Genomic DNA, 19,903 nt, shown 5'->3' on the forward strand with positions numbered 1-19,903 from the left:
AGAACTGAAGACCACGAGGAGGAGACGCGCCCTCTAGTGGAGCGCACGCATGCGTGGTACAGCACTAGCAAACTTTGAGATCTTCAATCAAGTTTGCTTGAAAAGCTGTCCGTGACGGGGCTCCGTGCATGACGTCGCCCACATGTAGAGAATATGCTGCCTGCTTGTCCTGGGATAAATGACTTTTATCTTAAATTTTTTGAGAGACTTTTTCTGTATTGATCCAGGTACATTTTTGTTGTTTCAGTCACCTTCTATAGTTTCTGCATTACTATGCATTAATGTGCTTTACTTACTACAGGTTCTATTTTATGCTGTGGGATTTTTCTGTTTTTCTTCTTTTTTTTTTTTAACTAATATTTCATTTTAACTGCATTGGTGTACATTAACATGCTAAATTAGTATGACTAGTTATAATATGAAAACAGATGCCCTGTGTAGGGTTGAGTAGCTGAAAAACTGAAGTAAAACATACAAACAGAGGATTATCTCTGAAAGCAATTGGGCTGATGGTTGTTACCATTTTTCATTATACAGTATACATTATGTTTATTTTAACATAGAAGCATTAACTTTGAGTTTACTTTTACAGAATGAAAAATGCCATCTATTAATTGAGCATGAAACTCAGAAGCTAAAAGAATTAGATGAGGAGCACAGCCATGAACTGAAAGAGTGGAGAGAAAAACTTAGGCCAAGAAAAAAGGTATGAAACTAGCTTGCTAAAAATACCTTTGTAAGCTTTGAAACTAGATGGGAAAATTAGCCCTGCCTAGCATAGGAGATGACTTTTCAAAATGATAGGGGTACCCAAGCTCTGCCCCCAACCTCCATCTCCATAAGCCTCCATAATAATACTACTAATTGTAATTCCATTTTTTCCATTCATTTTTCATATATATCCATACAATATAATCTTATTAACAATACTTAATGCTTAACCACAAAATTAAATTACACAAATCACACACTATGGCACTTCCAATATTCATTCCTACCAGAACACCTGGCCTTGGTCACACATGCAGAACACAGATAAATGCTATGCAAATACAGGACCACAAGCTAAAAGTCCTAATATACACAAATGAAACTCTAAGATGCCAGACTCTGCATTCAGTACACCACCAAAGAAATTGAAACAAATGAATTTCTTCCTGAACAGTACAAAATATTACTCCTGGCAGAAATCTATGCAAAATGTTTGAAACTTCTGCACATAATATTTCAAAATTGTGCAAAGTTTATTTATAGTGTTTGTGTAGAATTCTGTCCAGGGACCTGAAATTCCTTCCCACCTTTTTCCTTTCTCATGTTCTAGGCGCCTCAGTTCCCTCTCTCGCTCCAACTAAATCCCACCCCTCTCTCACTTGCACCCTGAATCCCCTCCATGGCCCCCATAGTCCGGCATCTCTCTCTCCCTTTCTCCGCTGGCTAAGAATCTCTTCTTCCCTTCCCATTACTTTCTGGTCTTGGTCACTCTCTCTTCACCATTCCCACCCTGCTTTTGGGTCCAGCATCCATATCCTCTCCCCTCTTTTCCTTCCCCTGCAGGTCTAGCATCCATGTCCCCTCCTCTATCCTCCCTCCCCCTTGCAGTGCAGGATCCATGTCCCCTCCCCCCTCCTCTCCCCTCCCCCCTTGCAGTCCAGGAATGACGAGTGAGGTGATTAAATTTGCAGAAGACACTAAACTTCAAAGTTGTTAAAACGCATGAAGATTGTGAAAAATTGAAGGCAGACCGTAGGAAATTGGAAGACTGGGCATCCAAGTGGCAGATGAAACTTAATGTGGACAAATGCAAAATGATGCACATTGGGAAAAATAACCCCAATCACAGTTACTGGATGCTAGGGTCCACCTTGGGTGATAGCGCCCAAGAAAAGGATCTGGGTGTTGTCATAGATAATACGATGAAACCTTCCGCCCAATGTGTGGCAGTGGCCAAGTAAGCAAACAGGATGCTAGGAATTATTAAAAAAGGGATGGTTAACAAGACTAAATGTTATAATGCCCCTGTATCGCTCCATGGTGCAACCTCATCTGGAGTATTGCGTTCAATTCTGACCTTCTTATCTCAAGAAAGATATAGTGGCACTAGAAAAGGTTCAAAGAAGAGTGACCAAGATGATAAAGGGGATGGAACTCCTCTTGTATTAGGAAAGACTAAAAAGGTTAGGGCTCTTCAGCTTGGAAAAGAGATAGCTGAGGGGAGATATGATTGAAGACTACAAAATCCTGAGTCGAGTTGAACTGGTGCAAGTGGATTGATTTTTCACTCTGTCAAAAATTACAAAGACTAGGGGGATACTCGATGAAGTTACAGGGAAATTTTTTTTCACTCAGAGATAGTTAAGCTCTGGAACGCGTTGCCAGAGGTTGTGGTAAGAGCAGATAGCATAGCTGGTTTTAAGAAGGTTTGGACAATTTCCTGGGGGGAAGTCCATAATTAGTTATTGAGAAAGATGGGGGAAGCCACTGCTTGCCCTGGATCAGTAGCATGGATTATCCCAGGACAAGCAGGCAGCATATTCTCCCATGTAGGTGACATCATCCACAGAGCCCCAGTATGGACAGCTGCTAAAGTGTACATGCACTTTAAGAACTTTAGAAAGTTTGCGCCTGCCCGCACTGTGCAAGTGCCTTCCCATCTGATGTGGGTGCGCGTCTCCTCAGTTTTCCGCGGAGCTACAAAGTCGTGTGTAAAATGTTCTGCATTTTCTCTTTGCCTTCCTGCTTGTGAAATTTCTGATTTTTTTTCTTATTCTTCTGTTTTTTACTTTTCTTAATAAATAGTACAAAAAAAAAAATTTCCATTCCTTTTCTTTTTCTGATTAGCTGTTTTTGACGGCTGGGCCTTTGCCTCCACCTCAGCTCTCGGGTTTTGACTTGGCTGAGGCGGTTTCTCTTCCATGTCCCACCCATTAACCGGCTTAAAAAAGTGTGTCAGGTGCCAGCGCACTATTTCTTTAACTGATCCCCACAAGTGGTGTATCCAGTGCTTGGGCCCAGATCACCACCTAGAATCTTGTTTGCGCTGCTCCACGCTTCAGAAGAGTTTTATTAAAAGTCGCCTTAATCATAAAGTACTCTTCGGTACCATGGCGGCATCACAGGTACCTTCGACACCGTCCAAGCCCTCGACGTCAAAGGCATCACAATCATCCGAGGTACCTGCTTCCATGTCGGTGTCGCAGGCGAAAGCCCCATCAGGTAAGCCAGCTAAGAAGTCACCATTTTCCCAGATGATGTCTCAGGCCACTAAGGTACAGAGTCAAGTCGTACTGGCAAAACAGACCATTAATGCGGTTTGTTTCAACTTTTGAGGGGTGCATCTTCATCTACGTCATCCTCTGGAGCGAGCCACAGTACCATTGATACTGATGTCAAAGCCACAGGTATCAGTGCAAGCCTTCTAAGAGAAGCTTCATGCTCTCTTTAAATTGGAGTTTGGGGATATATTCCAGATGGTCACTCCCATGCCAGCTCCTCCCATAACGGCACAGCCTGAGCATTGCTCCATTCAAGATGCAGGTACCACTATTGCCTCATCGGTACCACGTTCTCGACACCAATCATCGAACCATGCTTCTTAGCACCAGTCTTCAAGACACCGGTCTCCTTCACCGAAACATTGCTCCTCCAGGTACCGGTCCCCTTCACCTAAGCATCACTCCTCAAAGCATCAGATACCTTCACCGAAGCATTGTTCTTCAAGGCACCGATCACCTTCTGAACATATGCAGAAGAAGCATCATTCTTCTGGGCATAGATCTAGTCATTCCAGACATTCGTCTCCATATCTTCCATCTACCAAATTTCGTAAGCATTCTTGTAAATCCAAGCATATTTCCAAGTGCAAGAAGTCTGTTTCATCTGCTTCATCAAGTCGATACTGCCCAAAACATAGGTACCGTTCTCCTTCCATTCCTGTGGATTCAGATCTACATCTCCAGTCTGTTCATGAGGCATCTCCTTCTTCTACGGAAGCATATGGTTCCCAGGTAGAGTATTCTCCTCGCTGTACTTACCATAGGGAGCCTTCTGCTTCTGAACCAGTCTTTTACCCATTTCAGACCTGGCAGTGAAATTGGAGGCAGATTCCAAATATTCAGAGGAGTATATGGAGACCACGGATATCAAACATCCTCCTAAGGAACTACTCAAGCTTCCTTTACATGGCATCCTGAAAGAAACTCTATGTAAGAATTGGGACTCCTGCTATTTCCTTATGCTGTACCAAATGCTCCCAGAAAGCATCCCTATTCCTGGTTTCAATAAGCCTCAGCTCTCTCACCAGTCGACGCTACTGTCCCTCCAGGAGGTGAGGGTCGATCAGTGGACAGGTTTGGTAGAAGTCTCTACCAGAATTCCATGCTTGCTAATAGTCATAAATTACAACTTTTATTTCACTTGCTATTTGAAATATTGGGTCAAAACTATGCCAACTTCAAATATCTGCCATCACATCGGAAGTCAGAGTTTCAGAACATGTTCAAAATATTTGGCCAAATAGTTCTAGGCGTTTGTTATTTTATTATTAATTTTTTGTTAACCACGTTGAACTTCTGGTTACGCTGACATCAGAGCAAGGCTTGTGGACTGGCGGCATGCAATTCCTGCATGCACCTGGCCCGGTCCTTCCCTTCTTGGAGTAGCGGCGGACCGGAGGGAGGAGGAATCAGTCAGGCAGGCTTCGGTGCAGCAGGGAGGGAGCAGCAGTGAGAGAGAAAGGAAGGACAAAGGCTTGGAAGGCAGTGAGGGGGAGGGGGCATGAATTTGGGACATAGGAAGTAGAGAAGGGAGGAAGGGGGTACTAACTTGGGACAAAGAAAGGAGGGAGGGAGGAAGGGGCACTAACTTGGGACATAGGAAGGAGGGAGGAAGGGTGGAAGGGAGCACTAACTTGGACACAGGAAGGAGGGAGGGAATAGAAAGGGAGAATTGTTAGACCTGTGTGAGTGAGAGGGAAAGAGATGGTGCATATGGGGAAAAAGAAAATTGGGCATAGAGAGGAGTGAGGTAGAGATGCATGAGGAATAGAAGGATGAGAGGGAGAAATGTTGAATATGGTGGTAGAGAGGGAACAGAGGGATAGATTGAAGGGGATGCAAGGGGGAGGAATGTTGGGCATAGTGATGGAGGGAGAGATGTGGCATGGTGTTGGAGAGGGGTGATAGAAGGAGAAATGGGCATGGGGCTGGTGGGCCATGGTGACAGATGATCTGGGGGATGAGAGAGGAAGAAAAGTTGGACTCATGAAGGGACAGAGAGAGATGTTGGTTGGGGAATGGAATGAGGTCTGGAGGAGAGGAAGCATGCAGGAGGTAGAAAGAAAGAAAGATTGGATGCACAGTCAGAAGGAAGTACAACCAGAGACTCATGAAATCACTAGACAACAAAGGTAAGAAAATGATTTTATTTTCAATTTAGTGATCAAAATGTGTCGGTTTTGAGAATTTTGCACTATATTTGTCTATTTTTCTATAGTTATTGCTGAGGTGTTATTGTAAAGTCACCTGGCTTGACATCTTTGAAAACCCCCGAATATAAATGATAATTAACATTTTCTCTGTGTACAGTGTGCTTTGTGTTTTTTTAATTTTGTGGTTACTGTTATGTATTAATAAGATTATATTGTGTGGGTATGAAAAATGAATGGAAGAAATTGAATTACAATTAGTAGTATTATTATGGAGTGGAGTTTGGGCGAGTTTGGGGCAGGATTTGTCAGGGGTACTCGGTTGGTATTTATTGGGCTTAGGGCTCCTTTTACGAAGGCGCGTTAGGGCCTTAACACGCGGCAAAGCTTTTGATAGCGTCCCCCACCGCAGGTTATTGAGCAAAATGAAATCGATGGGATTAGGTGAAACACTAACTGCATGGGTCAACGATTGGCTGAGTGGTAGACTTCAGAGGGTGGTGGTTAATGGTACCCTCTCTAAAACGTTGGAGGTGACGTGGTGTGCTGCAGGGCTCGGTCTTGGGCCCGATCCTTTTCAACATATTCGTAAGAGACATGACTCAGGGGCTTCAAGGTAAAATAACTTTATTCGCCGATGATGCCAAACTATGTAACATTGTAAGTAATAGCAATTTGTCTGACAGCATGACGCTGTTTTATTGGAACATTGGTCCTCGACCTGGCAGCTTAGCTTCATGCACCTTTGCAACAATAATCCGTGCAGAACGTACACATTGAATGGAGAAACCTTGGCAAGGACTGCAGCAAAACGAGATTTGGGAGTAATCATTAGTGAAGACATGAAAACTTCCAATCAAGTGGAGAAGGCTTCATCCAAGACTAGGCAAATGCTGGGTTGTATCCGGAGAAGCTTTGTTAGTCGGAAGCCCAACGTCATAATGCCATTGTATAGAACCATGGTGAGGCCTCATCTGGAGTACTGCGTACAATTCTGGAGGCCACATTACCGTAAGGATGTGCTGAGGGTTGAGTCGGTTCAGCGAATGGCCACCAGTATGGTCTCGGGACTCAAGGATCTATCGAACGAAGAAAGGCTAAACAAATTGCGGCTATACTCTCTCGAAGAACGTAGTGAGAGGGGAGACATGATTGAGACGTTTAAGTATATCACTGGTCGTATTGAGGTAGAAGATGATATTTTCTTTCTTAGAGGACCCTCGGCCACAAGAGGGCACCCGCTGAAAATAAAGGGCGGGAAGTTGCATGGCAACACCAGGAAGTACTTCTTCACCGAAAGAGTGGTTGACAATTGGAATGAGCTTCCAGTACAGGTGATCGAGGCCAGTAGTGTGCCAGATTTTAAAAACAGATGGGATGCTCATGTCGGATCTCTAAGAGTGGGACATCAGAGTGCAATCTCTCAAAGGGTAGCTAGGAGGGTGGGTGGGTCAATAGAGTGGGCAGACTTGATGATCCTTGGCCCTTTTCTGCCATCACTTTTCTATATTTCTATGTTTCTACCGCCTCCTCTTGAGCAGGCGGTAGTTTTTTGGCTAGCGCGCACTAATCTGGTGCGTGCGCTAAAATCGCTAGCGCACCTTCGTAAAAGGAGCCCTTAGTGGGTACTTGGCTTGAAAAGTTTGAGAAACACTGTTCTAGGTCACATGGCTCTACAGTTCACGTGACTCCTTTTGCCAGGCTTCACCTGAAGATTCCTCAGTGGAATCTGGCTTCTTAGTTGTTGCAGGCATATTACAGTAACATCTTCTCTTCATCAATCTCTTCAATGGTGGATGCTCTCATCCAATCTATCCAGAGGTTTGCTGTTCCAAACACCTCCCATCCAGAAGGTTCTCATGACAGATTTGTCAACCTACGCTTGGGGAGCTCATCTAGATGGTCTCCGTACTCAAGGTCACTGGTCTGCCAGAGATTGTCGTCATCACATAAATCTGTTGGAACTCAGAGCAATTTACAAGGCTTTTCAGCATTTTCTTCAAGATCAAGTCATTCTCATTCGTACAGACAATCAAGTGGCCATGTACTACGTGAACAAGCAGGGAGGAACAGGATCTCTTCTCCTTTGCCAGGAAGCTTAGAAAATTTGGAATTGGGCAATCCCTTGCAACATTTTTCTGAAAGCTGTCTATATTCAAGGAGAGAAAAATTGACTGGAAGACAAATTTAGTTGAATTCTACAACCATACGAATGGACACTCAATTTACCAATTCTTCATCAAATTTTTTTCTCAATGGGGGACTCCTCAAGTAGACCTTTTTGCATCTCCCCACAACTACAAGCTGCCCCAGTTCTGTTCCAGACTCTACTCTCCTCACCATCTGGAGGCAGATGCTTTCCTCCTAGATTGGACAGACAAGTTCCTGTATGCGTTCCCTCCTTTTCCACTTATTCTCAAGACACTTGTCAAGCTCAAACAGGAACATGCCACCACCATGATTCTGATAGCTCCTCGGTGGCCCAGACAACCATGGTTCTCCCTTCTACTTCAACTCAGCATGAAGAAGCCACTTCTATCAATCTTTCCATCTCTGCTTACACGGTTCTCTTCTTCATCCCAGCCTACAGTCTTTACACCTGACAGCCTGGTACCTCTCAGGATAACTCCACACCTTCAGTTTTCTCAATCAGTCAGAGACATCTTAGATGCTTCCAGAAAACCAACCACCAGACAATGTTACACTCAAAAATGGACTAGATTTTCTGCTTGGTGTGATCTTCATCACCAGGAGCCTCAGTTTACCTCCTTATCTTCAATTCTGGATTATTTATCCCAATCTGGCCTCAAATCCGCCTCCATTAGAGTCCATCTTAGTGCAATTGCTGCTCTTCATCAACCATTAGATGGCAAACCTCTCTCTGCTCACCCTGTGGTTTCCAGATTTATGAAAGGACTTTCAATCTCAAACCACCTCCAGTAGTTTGGGATCTCAATGTTGTGCTTGCTCATCTAATGAAGCCTCCATTTGAACCAGTGTCTTAAGGCGCGTCTTAAATTTCTCACTTTGAAAGTAGTCTTCCTCTTTTTTCTCACGTCTTCTCGCAGAACTCAAGAGGAGTACAGAAAGGAATATCGGATAAAAGAAGTCAAGAGAGAGATACATCTGGCGAAAGCACCAGCAAAAGAGCAAATGGTTATAAACATAAGAAAGGGAGACAAAAATTTTGTCAGGTATATTAGTGAAATGAGGAAGACAAAAAATGGAATTATGAGACTGAAAGAAGGTATGAAATGCTATGTAGAGAGTGATGAGGAAAAAGCAAATGTACTAAACAAATACTTCTGTTCGGTGTTCATAGAAGAAAAACATGGAAATGGACCACAATTGGTCAGCAAAGTTACACCTGAGAATGGAGTGGATACCACATCGTTCATGGAAGAAAGTGTTTATGAACAACATGAAAAATTGAAGGTGGACAAAGCTAAAGGACCAGATGGTTTCCATCCTAGAATATTGAGGGAGTTCCGAGAGGTTTTGGCAGGTCCTCTTAAAGATTTGTTCAATAAATCTTTAGAGACAGGAGAGATTCCATGGGACTGGAGAAGAGCGGATGTGGTCCCTCTTCACAAAAGTGGTTTCCGAGATGAAGCGGGAAACTACAGGCCGGTAAGCCTCACTTCAGTTATTGGAAAAATAATGGAAACATTGCTGAAGGAAAGGATAGTGAAATTCTTAGAATCTAATAGATTACAAGATCCGAGGCAACATGGGTTAACTAAAGATAAATCATGCCAAACAGATCTGATTGAATTCTTTGACTGGATGACTAGAGAACTAGATCAAGGACGTACCCTAGATGTAATTTACTTAGATTTCAGCAAAGCCTTTAACACGGTTCCTCATAGGAGGCTCTTAAATAAACTCCATGGGCTGAAGTTGGGGCCCAAAGTGGTAAACTGGATTAGAAACTGGTTGACAGACAGACGCCAGAGGATGGTGGTAAATGGAATTCGCTCGGTGGGGCAGGTAAGTAGTGGAGTGCCTCAAGGATCAGTGCTTGGACCAATTCTGTTGAATATGTATATGAGTGACATTTCTGAAGGGTTAGAATGTAAGGTTAGCTTTTTTGCGGATGATACCAAGACTTGTAACAAGAGTGGACACCCCAGAGGAAGTGGAAAATATGAAAAAGGATCTGCAAAAGTTAGAAGAATGGTCTAGTGTCTGGAAACTAAAATTCAATGCGAATAAGTGCAGAGTGTTGCATTCGGGGGGTAGAAATCCGAGGGAACTGTATGTGCTGGGATGTGAGAGGCTGATAAACACAGATGGAGAGAGGAACCTTGGGGTAGTTGTGAATGAGGATTTAAAGGCATCTAAACAGTGTGATAAGGCGGTGGCCGTAGCCAGAAGGATGCTAGGCTGTATAGAAAGAGGAGTAACCAGCAGAAGGGAGGTGTTGATACCCCTGTAAAGGTCATTGGTGAGGCCACACTTAGAGTATTATGTTCAGTTTTGGAGGCCATATCTGGTGAAGGATATAAAAAGATTTGAAGCAATCCAGAGGGAAGGCGTCAAAAGTGGTAATTGATTTGAACAAATGGAAGTATGAGAAGAGACTGAAAGACCTAAATAGGTATTCTCCGGAGGAGGGACAGGGGAGATATGATACAGACATTTAAATACTTGGAAAGGTATTAATATAGAACCAACTCTTTTCCAGAGAAGAAAACATGGTAAAACTAAAGGGCATAATTTGAGGTTACAGGGAGAAAGACTTAGAAGCAATGTTAGGAAATTCTTCACAGAGAGAGTGGTAGATGCCTAGAATGCCCTCCCAAGGGAAGTGGTAGAGAGGAAAACGGTGATGGAATTCAAAAAAGCATGGGATAAAAATAGAGGATTTCTAATTAGAAAATGAAGGATGTAAATTAAAGAACTAAGGCCATTACTGAACAGACTTGCACGTTAGCGACAAGAAGAAGAACTCAAGCGGTATTGTGCACCTAAAAAAACCTGACGGTAAGTTCGTGGACTCAGATGTAGACAAAGCAGAACTACTCAATAACTACTTTTGCTCAGTCTTCATCCACGAAGCGCCAGGATCCGGACCTCAGCTACAGACAAAGGGGTGCTCAGAGGACCCATTTCGGGACTTTGCATTTACCGCAGGCAATGTCTACCACGAGCTATCAAAGCTAAAAGTGAACAAAGCTATGGGCCCAGATAATCTACACCCCAGAGTACTTCGAGAATTGAGAGATGTCCTAGCAGAACCGTTAGCAGAGCTTTTTAATCTTTCCCTAAACAAGGGAAAAGTTCCCTTGGACTGGAAAAGTTCCCTTGGACTAGAAAACTGCCGTTATTCCTCTCCATAAAAAGGGATGCAGGTCAGAGGCCGAAAATTACAGACCAGTGAGGCTCACATCAATAGTATGGAAACTTATGGAAATGTTGATCAAAAACAGATTGGACACGTTTCTGGATGACGAAAGACTAAGGGATCTCCACCAACATGGCTTTACTAAGGGAAGGTCTTGTCAATCCAATCTGATAAATTTCTTTGACTGGGTGACAAAAAAACTGGATAAGGGAGAGTCCCTGGGCATCGTGTATTTAGACTTCAGTAAGGCTTTTGATAGTGTCCCACACCAGAGGTTATTGAACAAGATGAATGCGATGGGCCTTGGAGAAACACTAACAGCATGGGTAGAAGCCTGGCTTAGCGGCAGACTTCAAAGGGTGATGGTGAACGGTACTCCTTCAAACACATCGGAAGTCACCAGTGGAGTACCGCAGGGCTCGGTCTTGGGCCCAGTACTATTCAATATCTTTGTAAGGGATCTGCCTCAGGGACTTTGAGGCAAAATTACATTATTCGCTGATGACGCTAAATTATGCAATGTTGTGGGCAGCGCGGCAGAACCTAACGGCGCAACCATGTCCGGCACCATGGAACAGGACCTACTTTTACTAGATCAATGGTCCAGTTCTTGGCAACTGAATTTTAATACCAAAAAATCTAAGGTAATGGAACTTTGTAATGGAAATCCATGCAGAACGTACACCCTGAATGGTGAAAGCCTAACAAGAACTGCAGCAGAACGGGACTTGGGAGTAATAATCCAGGATGATATGAAAGTTGCCAATCAGGTGGAGAAAGCATCAGCAAAGGCTAGACAAATGCTGGGATGCGTTAGAAGAAGCTTTATCAGCCGAAAGCCTGAAGTTATACAGCCATTATACAGATCCATGGTGAGACCTCACCTGGAGTACTGTGTTCAGTTTTGGAGGCCACATTATCAAAAGGATGTGAAGAGAATGGAGTCGATTCAGCGACTGGCCACTAGGATGGTTTCAGGACTCAAGGATCTCCCATACAAAGAACGTCTGAACAGGCTGCATTTATATTCTCTCGAAGAGCGCAGAGAAAGGGGGGACATGATAGAAACATTCAAATACGTCACAGGCCGCATTGAGGTGCGCAGAGAAAGGGGGGACATGATAGAAACATTCAAATATGTCACAGGCCGCATTGAGGTGGAGGAAGAAATCTTTTATCCTACGGGTCCCACGATGACAAGAGGGCACCCGCTAAAACTTAGGGGGGGGGAAGATTTCATGGGGACACCAGGAAATGCTTCTTCACCGAAAGGGTAATTGATCGATGGAATGGTCTTCCATGTCAGGTAGTTGAGGCCAGTACCACGCTCGACTTCAAGGGATGATGGGACTGTCTGGTGGGGTCGCTCCAGAGGAATGCTTAAAAGATGGATTCTCGAGGAGGGAGGGTTCTTGAGTGGGTAGACTTGTTGGGCCGTCGGCCCTTTTCTGCCGTCATACTCTGTTTCTATGATCTGTGTCCCATATATGGTAATTTGATGGATGGGCTGGGGTGGGCATCAATGTGAACTCCACTAATATGGAACATGAGGATGTTACTTGCCAGACTTTACGGTAGATATCCTGCAAACAACGGGATGGTTGGATAGGCTGGAGTGAACTTGGACGGCATCTTCAGCATTGGGAACCTAGGACAATACCAGACTTTACAGTCTATGGCCCAGAAAGATCAAAGAAGAGACAAGTTAATTTAATCATTTAATTTTTAATGGGTATAACTTGTGGGCAGACTGGATGGACTGTTCAGGTCTTTATCTGCCGTCATTTACTATGTTGCTATGTTACTATGAAAGACACTGGACAACAATGGTAAAATCAATATATGCTGTTTATGTTGGGAAATACAAAGGGAGAAGAGGTAAAGAGAGTAGGGGACTAAAGAGGGAAGGACAAACAAATGTGGTGATTTACAAATTGATAGGATTAAGACCAAACACATTCTTTTAAAAAAGTTGGCCTTAATCCTGGACTTGAATACCACCAGAGATGGAGCCCATTGTACCAAGTCAGGCAGGTTGTTCCAGGTGTACAGTTCAGCAAGGTAGAAGGGACAGAGTTGGAGTTGGCTGTAGAGGAGAAGGGCACAGACAAGAGAGACTTGCCTGATGAACAGAGTTCCTGGGGCGAGTATGAGGAGAGATATTGAGGAGCTGCAGAGTAAATACACTTGTAGGTCAGTAAAAGAAGTTTGAACTGTATGCAGAAGTGGAGAGGGAGCCGAAGAAGCGACTTGAAGGGAGTAATATGAACATAACGAAATGCAAGGCATGCAGCAGAATTCTGAACAGATTGAAGGGGAGAGAGATTGCTTAGCGGAAGACCCACGAGAAGCACGTTGCAGTAATCTAGGCGAGAGGAGACGAGAGCGTAGATGAGGGTCTTAACCATGTGTTCACAAAGGAAAGTCTGGATTTTAGCGACGTTGAATAGAAAGAAGCGACAAGTTTTGGTGGTCTGCTGGATATATGAAAAGGAGAGAGATGAATCAAAGTTGACACCAAGCTTGTGAGCCGATGAGAAAGGAAGGATGAGTATTTTAGCTACTGAAATAGAGAACGGAGGAAGGGGAGAGGCAGGTTTAGGAGGAAAGATGAGTTCAATCAGGGCCATGTTTAATTTTAGATGGTGGTGAGACATCCAGGTAGCAATGTCAGACAAGCAGGCCAAGACTCAGGTCTGGATTCTCATAGAAATTTTGGGCATTGAGCGTTAGATTTGCGAGTAATCAGCGTAGAGATGGTACTGGATGCCGTGGGAGGAGATTAGAGCACCAAGGGCAATATGCATCAAATGGAGATGGAGAAAGGAAGAGATCATAGGGACCGAGCCTTGAGGTACATTGACCAATAGCAGAATGGTAGTGGAGGAGCATACTCTTAAAGGTGCGATGGGAAAGATAGGAAGAGAACCATGAGATAACAGAGCCCTGAAATTCAAGCAAGGACAGTGTTTAAAGCATGTCAAAATTAAGATCCACCTTATCTTTCTTGGATGCTAACCCCATTCTTCCCTGAGAGATGATTAAGATTTGCTACTCAATACCTTCTAACAGTACCTTTGTTCAGGGAAATATTTCATCAACATACTAGACAGACAATATTCACAGTCCAAGGACCAACCCATTGTAATTACTTACCACAACCCCTCTGACAGTAAGTCTTCTATCTAACTTTAAATCTGGACGTTTAAGACGTTTTTATTAAATGATGCCTATAACTAAAAAAAAATTATTATCCCAGGACAAGCAGGCAGCATATTCTTAACTGATGGGTGACGGCACCGACAGAGCCCCGGTACGGACAATTTTAGAGTGATTGCACTCTAAGAACTTAGAAAGTTCTAGTTAGGCCGCACCGCACATGCGCGAGCGCCTTCCCGCCCGACGGAGGCGCGCGGTCCCCAGTTTCTTAGTTTTCGCGGAGCTAAGAAGACGCATTTTTTCAACGGCTGTTGAAAAGTTTTTCTTCGCCTTCCCGCTCGTGTGTTTTTTCGTGAAATTGTTCACATTTTTTCCTTTTCTTGTTTTCCATTAAAAAAAAAAAAAGAAATCTTTTTTTTTTTTCCTTTATTTTTCGGTTGGCCCCAGCGGGGCCTGTTGGCAAACATCGAAGCCTCGACCTTCGATTTTGCAACTGCCGTTTTTCCCTTCATGCCCCCTTCACCGGGCTTTAAGAAGTGTCAGCGGTGTGCACGCCCTATATCTTTATCCGACCCGCACAATTGGTGTCTTCAGTGCTTGGGTCCGGATCATAGGGCTTTGACGTGCACCCGTTGCGCTTCTCTTCAAAAGAGAACTTTAAAAAAATTGCCAAATTCAACAACAGCTTCTTTTCGGTACCGCTATGGAGGGTCCACCGGCATCGACCCCGGCATCGGCGGCGTCCTCGAAATTGGCGCCGGCCCTTTCGACACCGCAGGACGTGTCTTTGGTGTCGCATCCTCCAGGTAAGCCGGCTAAGAAGCCATCCCCTACTGTTCTAGGCCCGCCGGTCGACCAAGCAGTGAACCAAGTCCTGCAGACCGCGTGCCGGCCCCGTAAACGCTCCGCTCCTATTGAAGTCACTGCCTCGTCATCAGCATCTACTTCTCCTGAGCGTAGAGCTGCACCACAGGTACCGAAAAAGAGAAGAGCGGTACCGGTGCCATTGGGGACCATCATTGGATGACCGCATAGCGTCTATTCTCCAGGTCCAACTTAAAGAGCAGTTGCAACAACTCCTCCCGGCTCTTTTGACACTGAACCTTCCAGTGTCGGTACCCTCTGAGCCTTCGCTGCCGGTTGTCGACCAGCCTATTTTGTCGGCATCGACTTTATCGGCACCGCTGCATTCTACCTCTTCGGTATCCATGCCTATTCTATCAGCGGAACCGAAAACCTTGCGTCGGGCAGTTCCCTCAGTCTCTGAGCCGGTACCGCTCTCTGACCAGAACCTCCGTACCGCTTTCCATACTTCCCCAGGTACGGTATCGATGCGATCAGGCAAATCGGTACGCAAAACCCGACATGCAGAGGTCTCTACTCCTCTCTCCCAGGGACGACTCCCTTAAGTGTGGGACCCTGATTTATGGGATGATTCTGAGGATCCTCTCGTTACCGATGATGACCTTTCCTCGGATGAGGCTGATCCCTCTGTTCAGGAGCCTGATAGTAAGCCAGAGCAGACTTCCTTCACTAAATTTCTTAAAGAAATGTCAGACACCCTTTCTATTCCATTGGAGTCTGATTCCAAAAAGTCCAAAGCATTCCTTGATGCTTTGGACTTTGATCAACCTCCCAGGGAATTCCTAAAATTACCCCTACATGACATCTTGCGGGAAACCTTTTATAAAAATCTTGAGACTCCTCTCACCATTCCAGGAGCTCCTAGAAAGTTAGAGTCTCTTTATAAGGTTATCCCTATTCCAGGGTTTGACAAGCCTCAACTCCCACATGAGTCTTTACTTGTAGAGTCGACCCTAAAGAAAACTGCGGGCTCTAGTGTGTACGCTTCTGTCCCTCCTGGCAGAGAGGGGAAGGCCATGGATAAATTTGGCAAGCGGTTATATCAGAACGCTATGTTGGCCAATCGTTCAGGTAACTATGCATTCCATTTTTCTTTCTACCTGAAACATCTCATTCAGCAGCTTACCACTTTTCAAAAGTACCTCCCGGAACGCAAGCTGCCTGCTTTTCAACAATGTACTTCCAGTCTTTTCCAGCTCTGGAAGTTTATGGTGCGCTCCATCTACGACACGTTTGAGCTCACATCTTGAGCTACAGCAATGGCTGTCGCTATGAGACGGCTAGCTTGGCTCCGTGTCTCAGAACTTGATGTGAACCACCAGGACTGCCTTGCCAACGCTCCCTGCCTGGGTGACGAGCTGTTTGGTGAATCTCTGGATACCACCACCCAGAAACTTTCTGCTCATGAGACTAGATGGGATACCTTATTGAAAACCAAAAAGAAACACCCACCTGCTCGTCCTTTTAGACAGCAGACGTCTTACCAGTGTCGTTTCTCAGCTCGGCCTCTTCATCCTCAACCTCCCCAGCCTCAGAGGCAACGGCAGCAACAGCACCAGCAGGCTCGTCAACAGCAGCAACCACCAGTAGCACCTGTTGCTCAGCCTAAGCCCACTCAGCCCTTTTGACTTCCTCCTCCAGGACATAGCCAGTCTTCACTCTTCTTCTCCTCTACTGCAACCCATTGGGGGATGTCTCCAATTTTTTCTGAGCAGTTGGGAAGTAATCACCGCAGATCAGTGGGTTCTGTCCATCATCCGTCACGGATACTCTCTTAACTTTCAGACTCTTCCACCACCAAGTCCTCCAAAAGAGTCTGCTTCCAACAAATCTCAGTCCCCCCTTCTCTGTCAAGAAGTTCAGTCCCTCCTTCTCCTCAATGCCATCGAAGAAGTTCCTCCAGAGCAGAGAGGTCAGGGATTTTACTCCAGGTACTTTCTAGTCCCCAAAAAGACCGGAGATCTCAGACCCATATTAGATCTCAGAGATCTCAACAAATGTTTGGTCAAGGAGAAGTTCAAAATACTCTCTCTTGCCACACTTTACCCTCTTCTCACTCAAGGCAACTGGCTATGCTCCCTGGATCTTGAGGAAGCCTACACCCACATACCGATCAATCTGGCTTCCAGACAGTACCTTCGATTTCTCATCAATCGTTCCCATTACCAGTACAAGGTGTTACCCTTCGGTCTGGCCTCCTCTCCCAGGGTATTCACCAAATGTCTCATTGTGGTAGCCGCCTTTCTATGCTCTCACAATTTCCAAGTCTTCCCTTATCTGGACGACTGGTTAATCAAGGCTCCTTCACCTCAGGCAGTGCTTCTTGCCACCAACCAGACCATCCAGTTTCTCCGAATCCTGGGTTTTGAGATCAACCTACCCAAGTCGCATCTCATTCCAACTCAGCGACTTCAATTTATTGGAGCGATATTGGACACTGTTCTAATGAGGGCTTTTCTTCCATCCAACCGCCTTCAGACCCTTCTTCATCTCTGTCAACAGGTGCTCCCACAGCTTTCCATCTCTGCCAAACAAATGATGGTACTCTTGGGCCACATGGCGTCGACAGTTCATGTCACCCCCTTCGCAAGTCTTCACCTGCGCACTCCTCAATGGACCCTGGCTACCCAATGGTCCCAGGTAACGGATCCTTGTTCGCGACACATATCTGTGACATCGTCTCTTCGACAGTCTCTGCAATGGTGGTTGAAATCTTCAAATCTCTCCGGAGGTCTTCTATTCCATCTGCCTCATCATCATCTCGTCATCACCACAGATGCCTCCCCGTATGCCTGGGGAGCTCACTTGAACGATCTCCAAACTCAAGGTCTTTGGACTGCCCAGGAAAAGAGACATCACATCAATTTCCTGAAACTCAGAGCGATGTTTTACGCCCTCAAGGCTTTTCAGCATCTCCTCTTTCCTCAAGTCCTAATGCTTTGCACAGACAATCAAGTTGCAATGTACTACATCAACAAACAGGGTGGTACGGGCTCTCGCCTGTTGTGTCAGGAGGCCCAAAAGATTTGGTCTTGGGCGATAGCTCGCCAATTATTCCTGAAAGCCGTCTACATCCAGGGAGAGCAGAATTCCTTGGCCGACAATCTCAGCAAAATTCTCCAACCTCACGAATAGACTCTCGATCCCATGACTCTCCAGTCCATTTTCGCTCAATGGGGAACTCCGCAAGTGGACCTCTTTGCGGCTCCTCACAATCATCAACTGCCTCTCTTCTGCTCCAGACTCTACTCCCCTCATCGTCTGGCACCAGATGCGTTTCTTCTGGATTGGACCAGTCGGTTCCTTTATGCCTTTCCTCCTCTACCTCTCATGTTGCGGACCTTGTTCAAACTCCAGAGGGATCGAGCCATCATGATTCTCATTGCTCCATGATGGCCCAGGCAACATTGGTTCTCCCTTCTTCTCCAACTCAGTTCCAGGGAGCCCATTCTTCTTCTAGTATTTCCTACTCTGCTTACTCAGCATCAGCAGTCCCTTCTATATCCCAACCTGCAGTCTCTGCACCTGACAGCTTGGTATCTCTCGGGCTGAGCTCGACCCACTCACTTCTTTCTCAGCCTGTCCATTCTATTCTTGATGCTTCCAGGAAGCCGGCCACTCTTCAAAGCTATCAACAGAAGTGGACCCGATTTTCAGCGGCGGCAAGGAGCGGGTAACGGCGAGAGAAGGCTCCGCCCACCCCTCCACGTCAGCACCGCGTCAGAGCCCGGACCCCCCCCTCCTCCCCCCCTTTAAGGAAGGGAGCCAACGGTGTGCAGCCGTTCGGCGCGCGGCGAAGGCGAGCAGCAAAGGCGCTCGCCTTAGCGAGAGCGCCTTTGCGAGGGAGCCTTAAGAAGGAGCCAGGAGACCAGTCCGCCCAAGCCACAAGTACTTCTTTCTTCTCTTATTCCTTGTTTCTTTTCTTCTCTTTCAGCTAGCTGCACAGCAGGGACCACCTTCACACACCACACACCAAGAGATTAAAAGAGGGGATAGAGAGATGGAAGCAGCAGGAACCCAGAGGAGCTTCCCGGTGTACTGCACAGAGTGTCATATGTACGACTACCTCCCCTCGGGAAGGCAGGCGTACATATGCGGTCGGTGTCAGGAACTGGAAAGCCTGAAGAAGGAGGTCGTTAGACTACAGGACAGGGTCCAGGAGCTGGAGGAACTCTGCATCTCAGGAGATCCTTGCTGGGCAACCAGAGACCCCACAACAGAGAGCCACATTGAGGAGCAAGTAAGGGAGCTCGAGAGATTCATCGAGGAGGCCTACAGGAGAGTGGAGGACCAGGATCACCAGCAGTGCAGACAGGAACCGACAGATGGAGGACAGGAGCCACCAGACACCAGGGGAGAAGGACCTTATGAAAACGTCGAGCAAGCAGAGGAGGCAAAGATCCATCAGAATTCTGAGGAAGAAGTATCGCACCACACCGAAGATACAGACTTAAGGCCAAAGAGGAAGCTGAGGAAAGGGAAATCCGCAATCGTAGTGGGAGACTCAATCCTGAGAGAAGTGGACAGTCGCGTAGCAGGAGGGAGAGAAGATCGGCTGGTGACATGTCTCCCAGGGGCAAGAACGAAGGACATCACCGACAGAATCGAGAGGATCCTGGAAGGAGCTGAGACGGAAGAGACAGCAGTGATCATCCACATAGGAACAAATGATGTCAACAGAAAAAATTACAGCAGGACTACACTAACCGAGCAGTTCAAGATCCTGGGAAAGAAACTGAAGCTGAGGACACAGAAGATAGCATTCTCAGAGATCCTGCCAGTACCGAGGGCTGATGCGAAGAGGCAGATTGAGCTACAAGCAATAAACGCATGGCTGAGGAGATGGTGTGAAGAGGAAGGCTTCCACTTTGTGAAGAACTGGACGACTTTTTGGGGGAAGAACAAGCTCTACAGGAGGGACGGACTGCACCTGAGCACAGCAGGAACAAGACTGCTGGCGAACAACGTCAAGAGAGAAATAGAGAAGGCTTTAAACTGAGAAGAAGGGGAAAGCCGACAGTCGACCTGACATCGTCGCTTCAGACAAGAGTATCCACTGAAGATACTGAGAGGGAAAAATGCTGGGAAGAAACAAATGATAAACTACAGGG

The 19,903-nt window shown here is 45.8% G+C and overlaps 1 protein-coding gene across 2 annotated transcripts in view; it reads left to right on the forward strand.

The window, feature by feature from the left end:
• Nucleotides 1–19,903, forward strand: part of SLK (STE20 like kinase) — a 277,359-nt gene that overhangs the window by 234,268 nt on the left and 23,188 nt on the right. For both annotated transcript variants that reach the window (XM_033941264.1, XM_033941265.1), the window contains one exon: nt 593–706. In XM_033941264.1, coding sequence (XP_033797155.1) covers nt 593–706 — 114 coding nt within the window. The remainder of the gene's footprint in view (nt 1–592; nt 707–19,903) is intronic.

This window comes from Geotrypetes seraphini, chromosome 4, assembly GCF_902459505.1.
Source record: "Geotrypetes seraphini chromosome 4, aGeoSer1.1, whole genome shotgun sequence".
Lineage (NCBI taxonomy): Eukaryota > Metazoa > Chordata > Amphibia > Gymnophiona > Dermophiidae > Geotrypetes > Geotrypetes seraphini.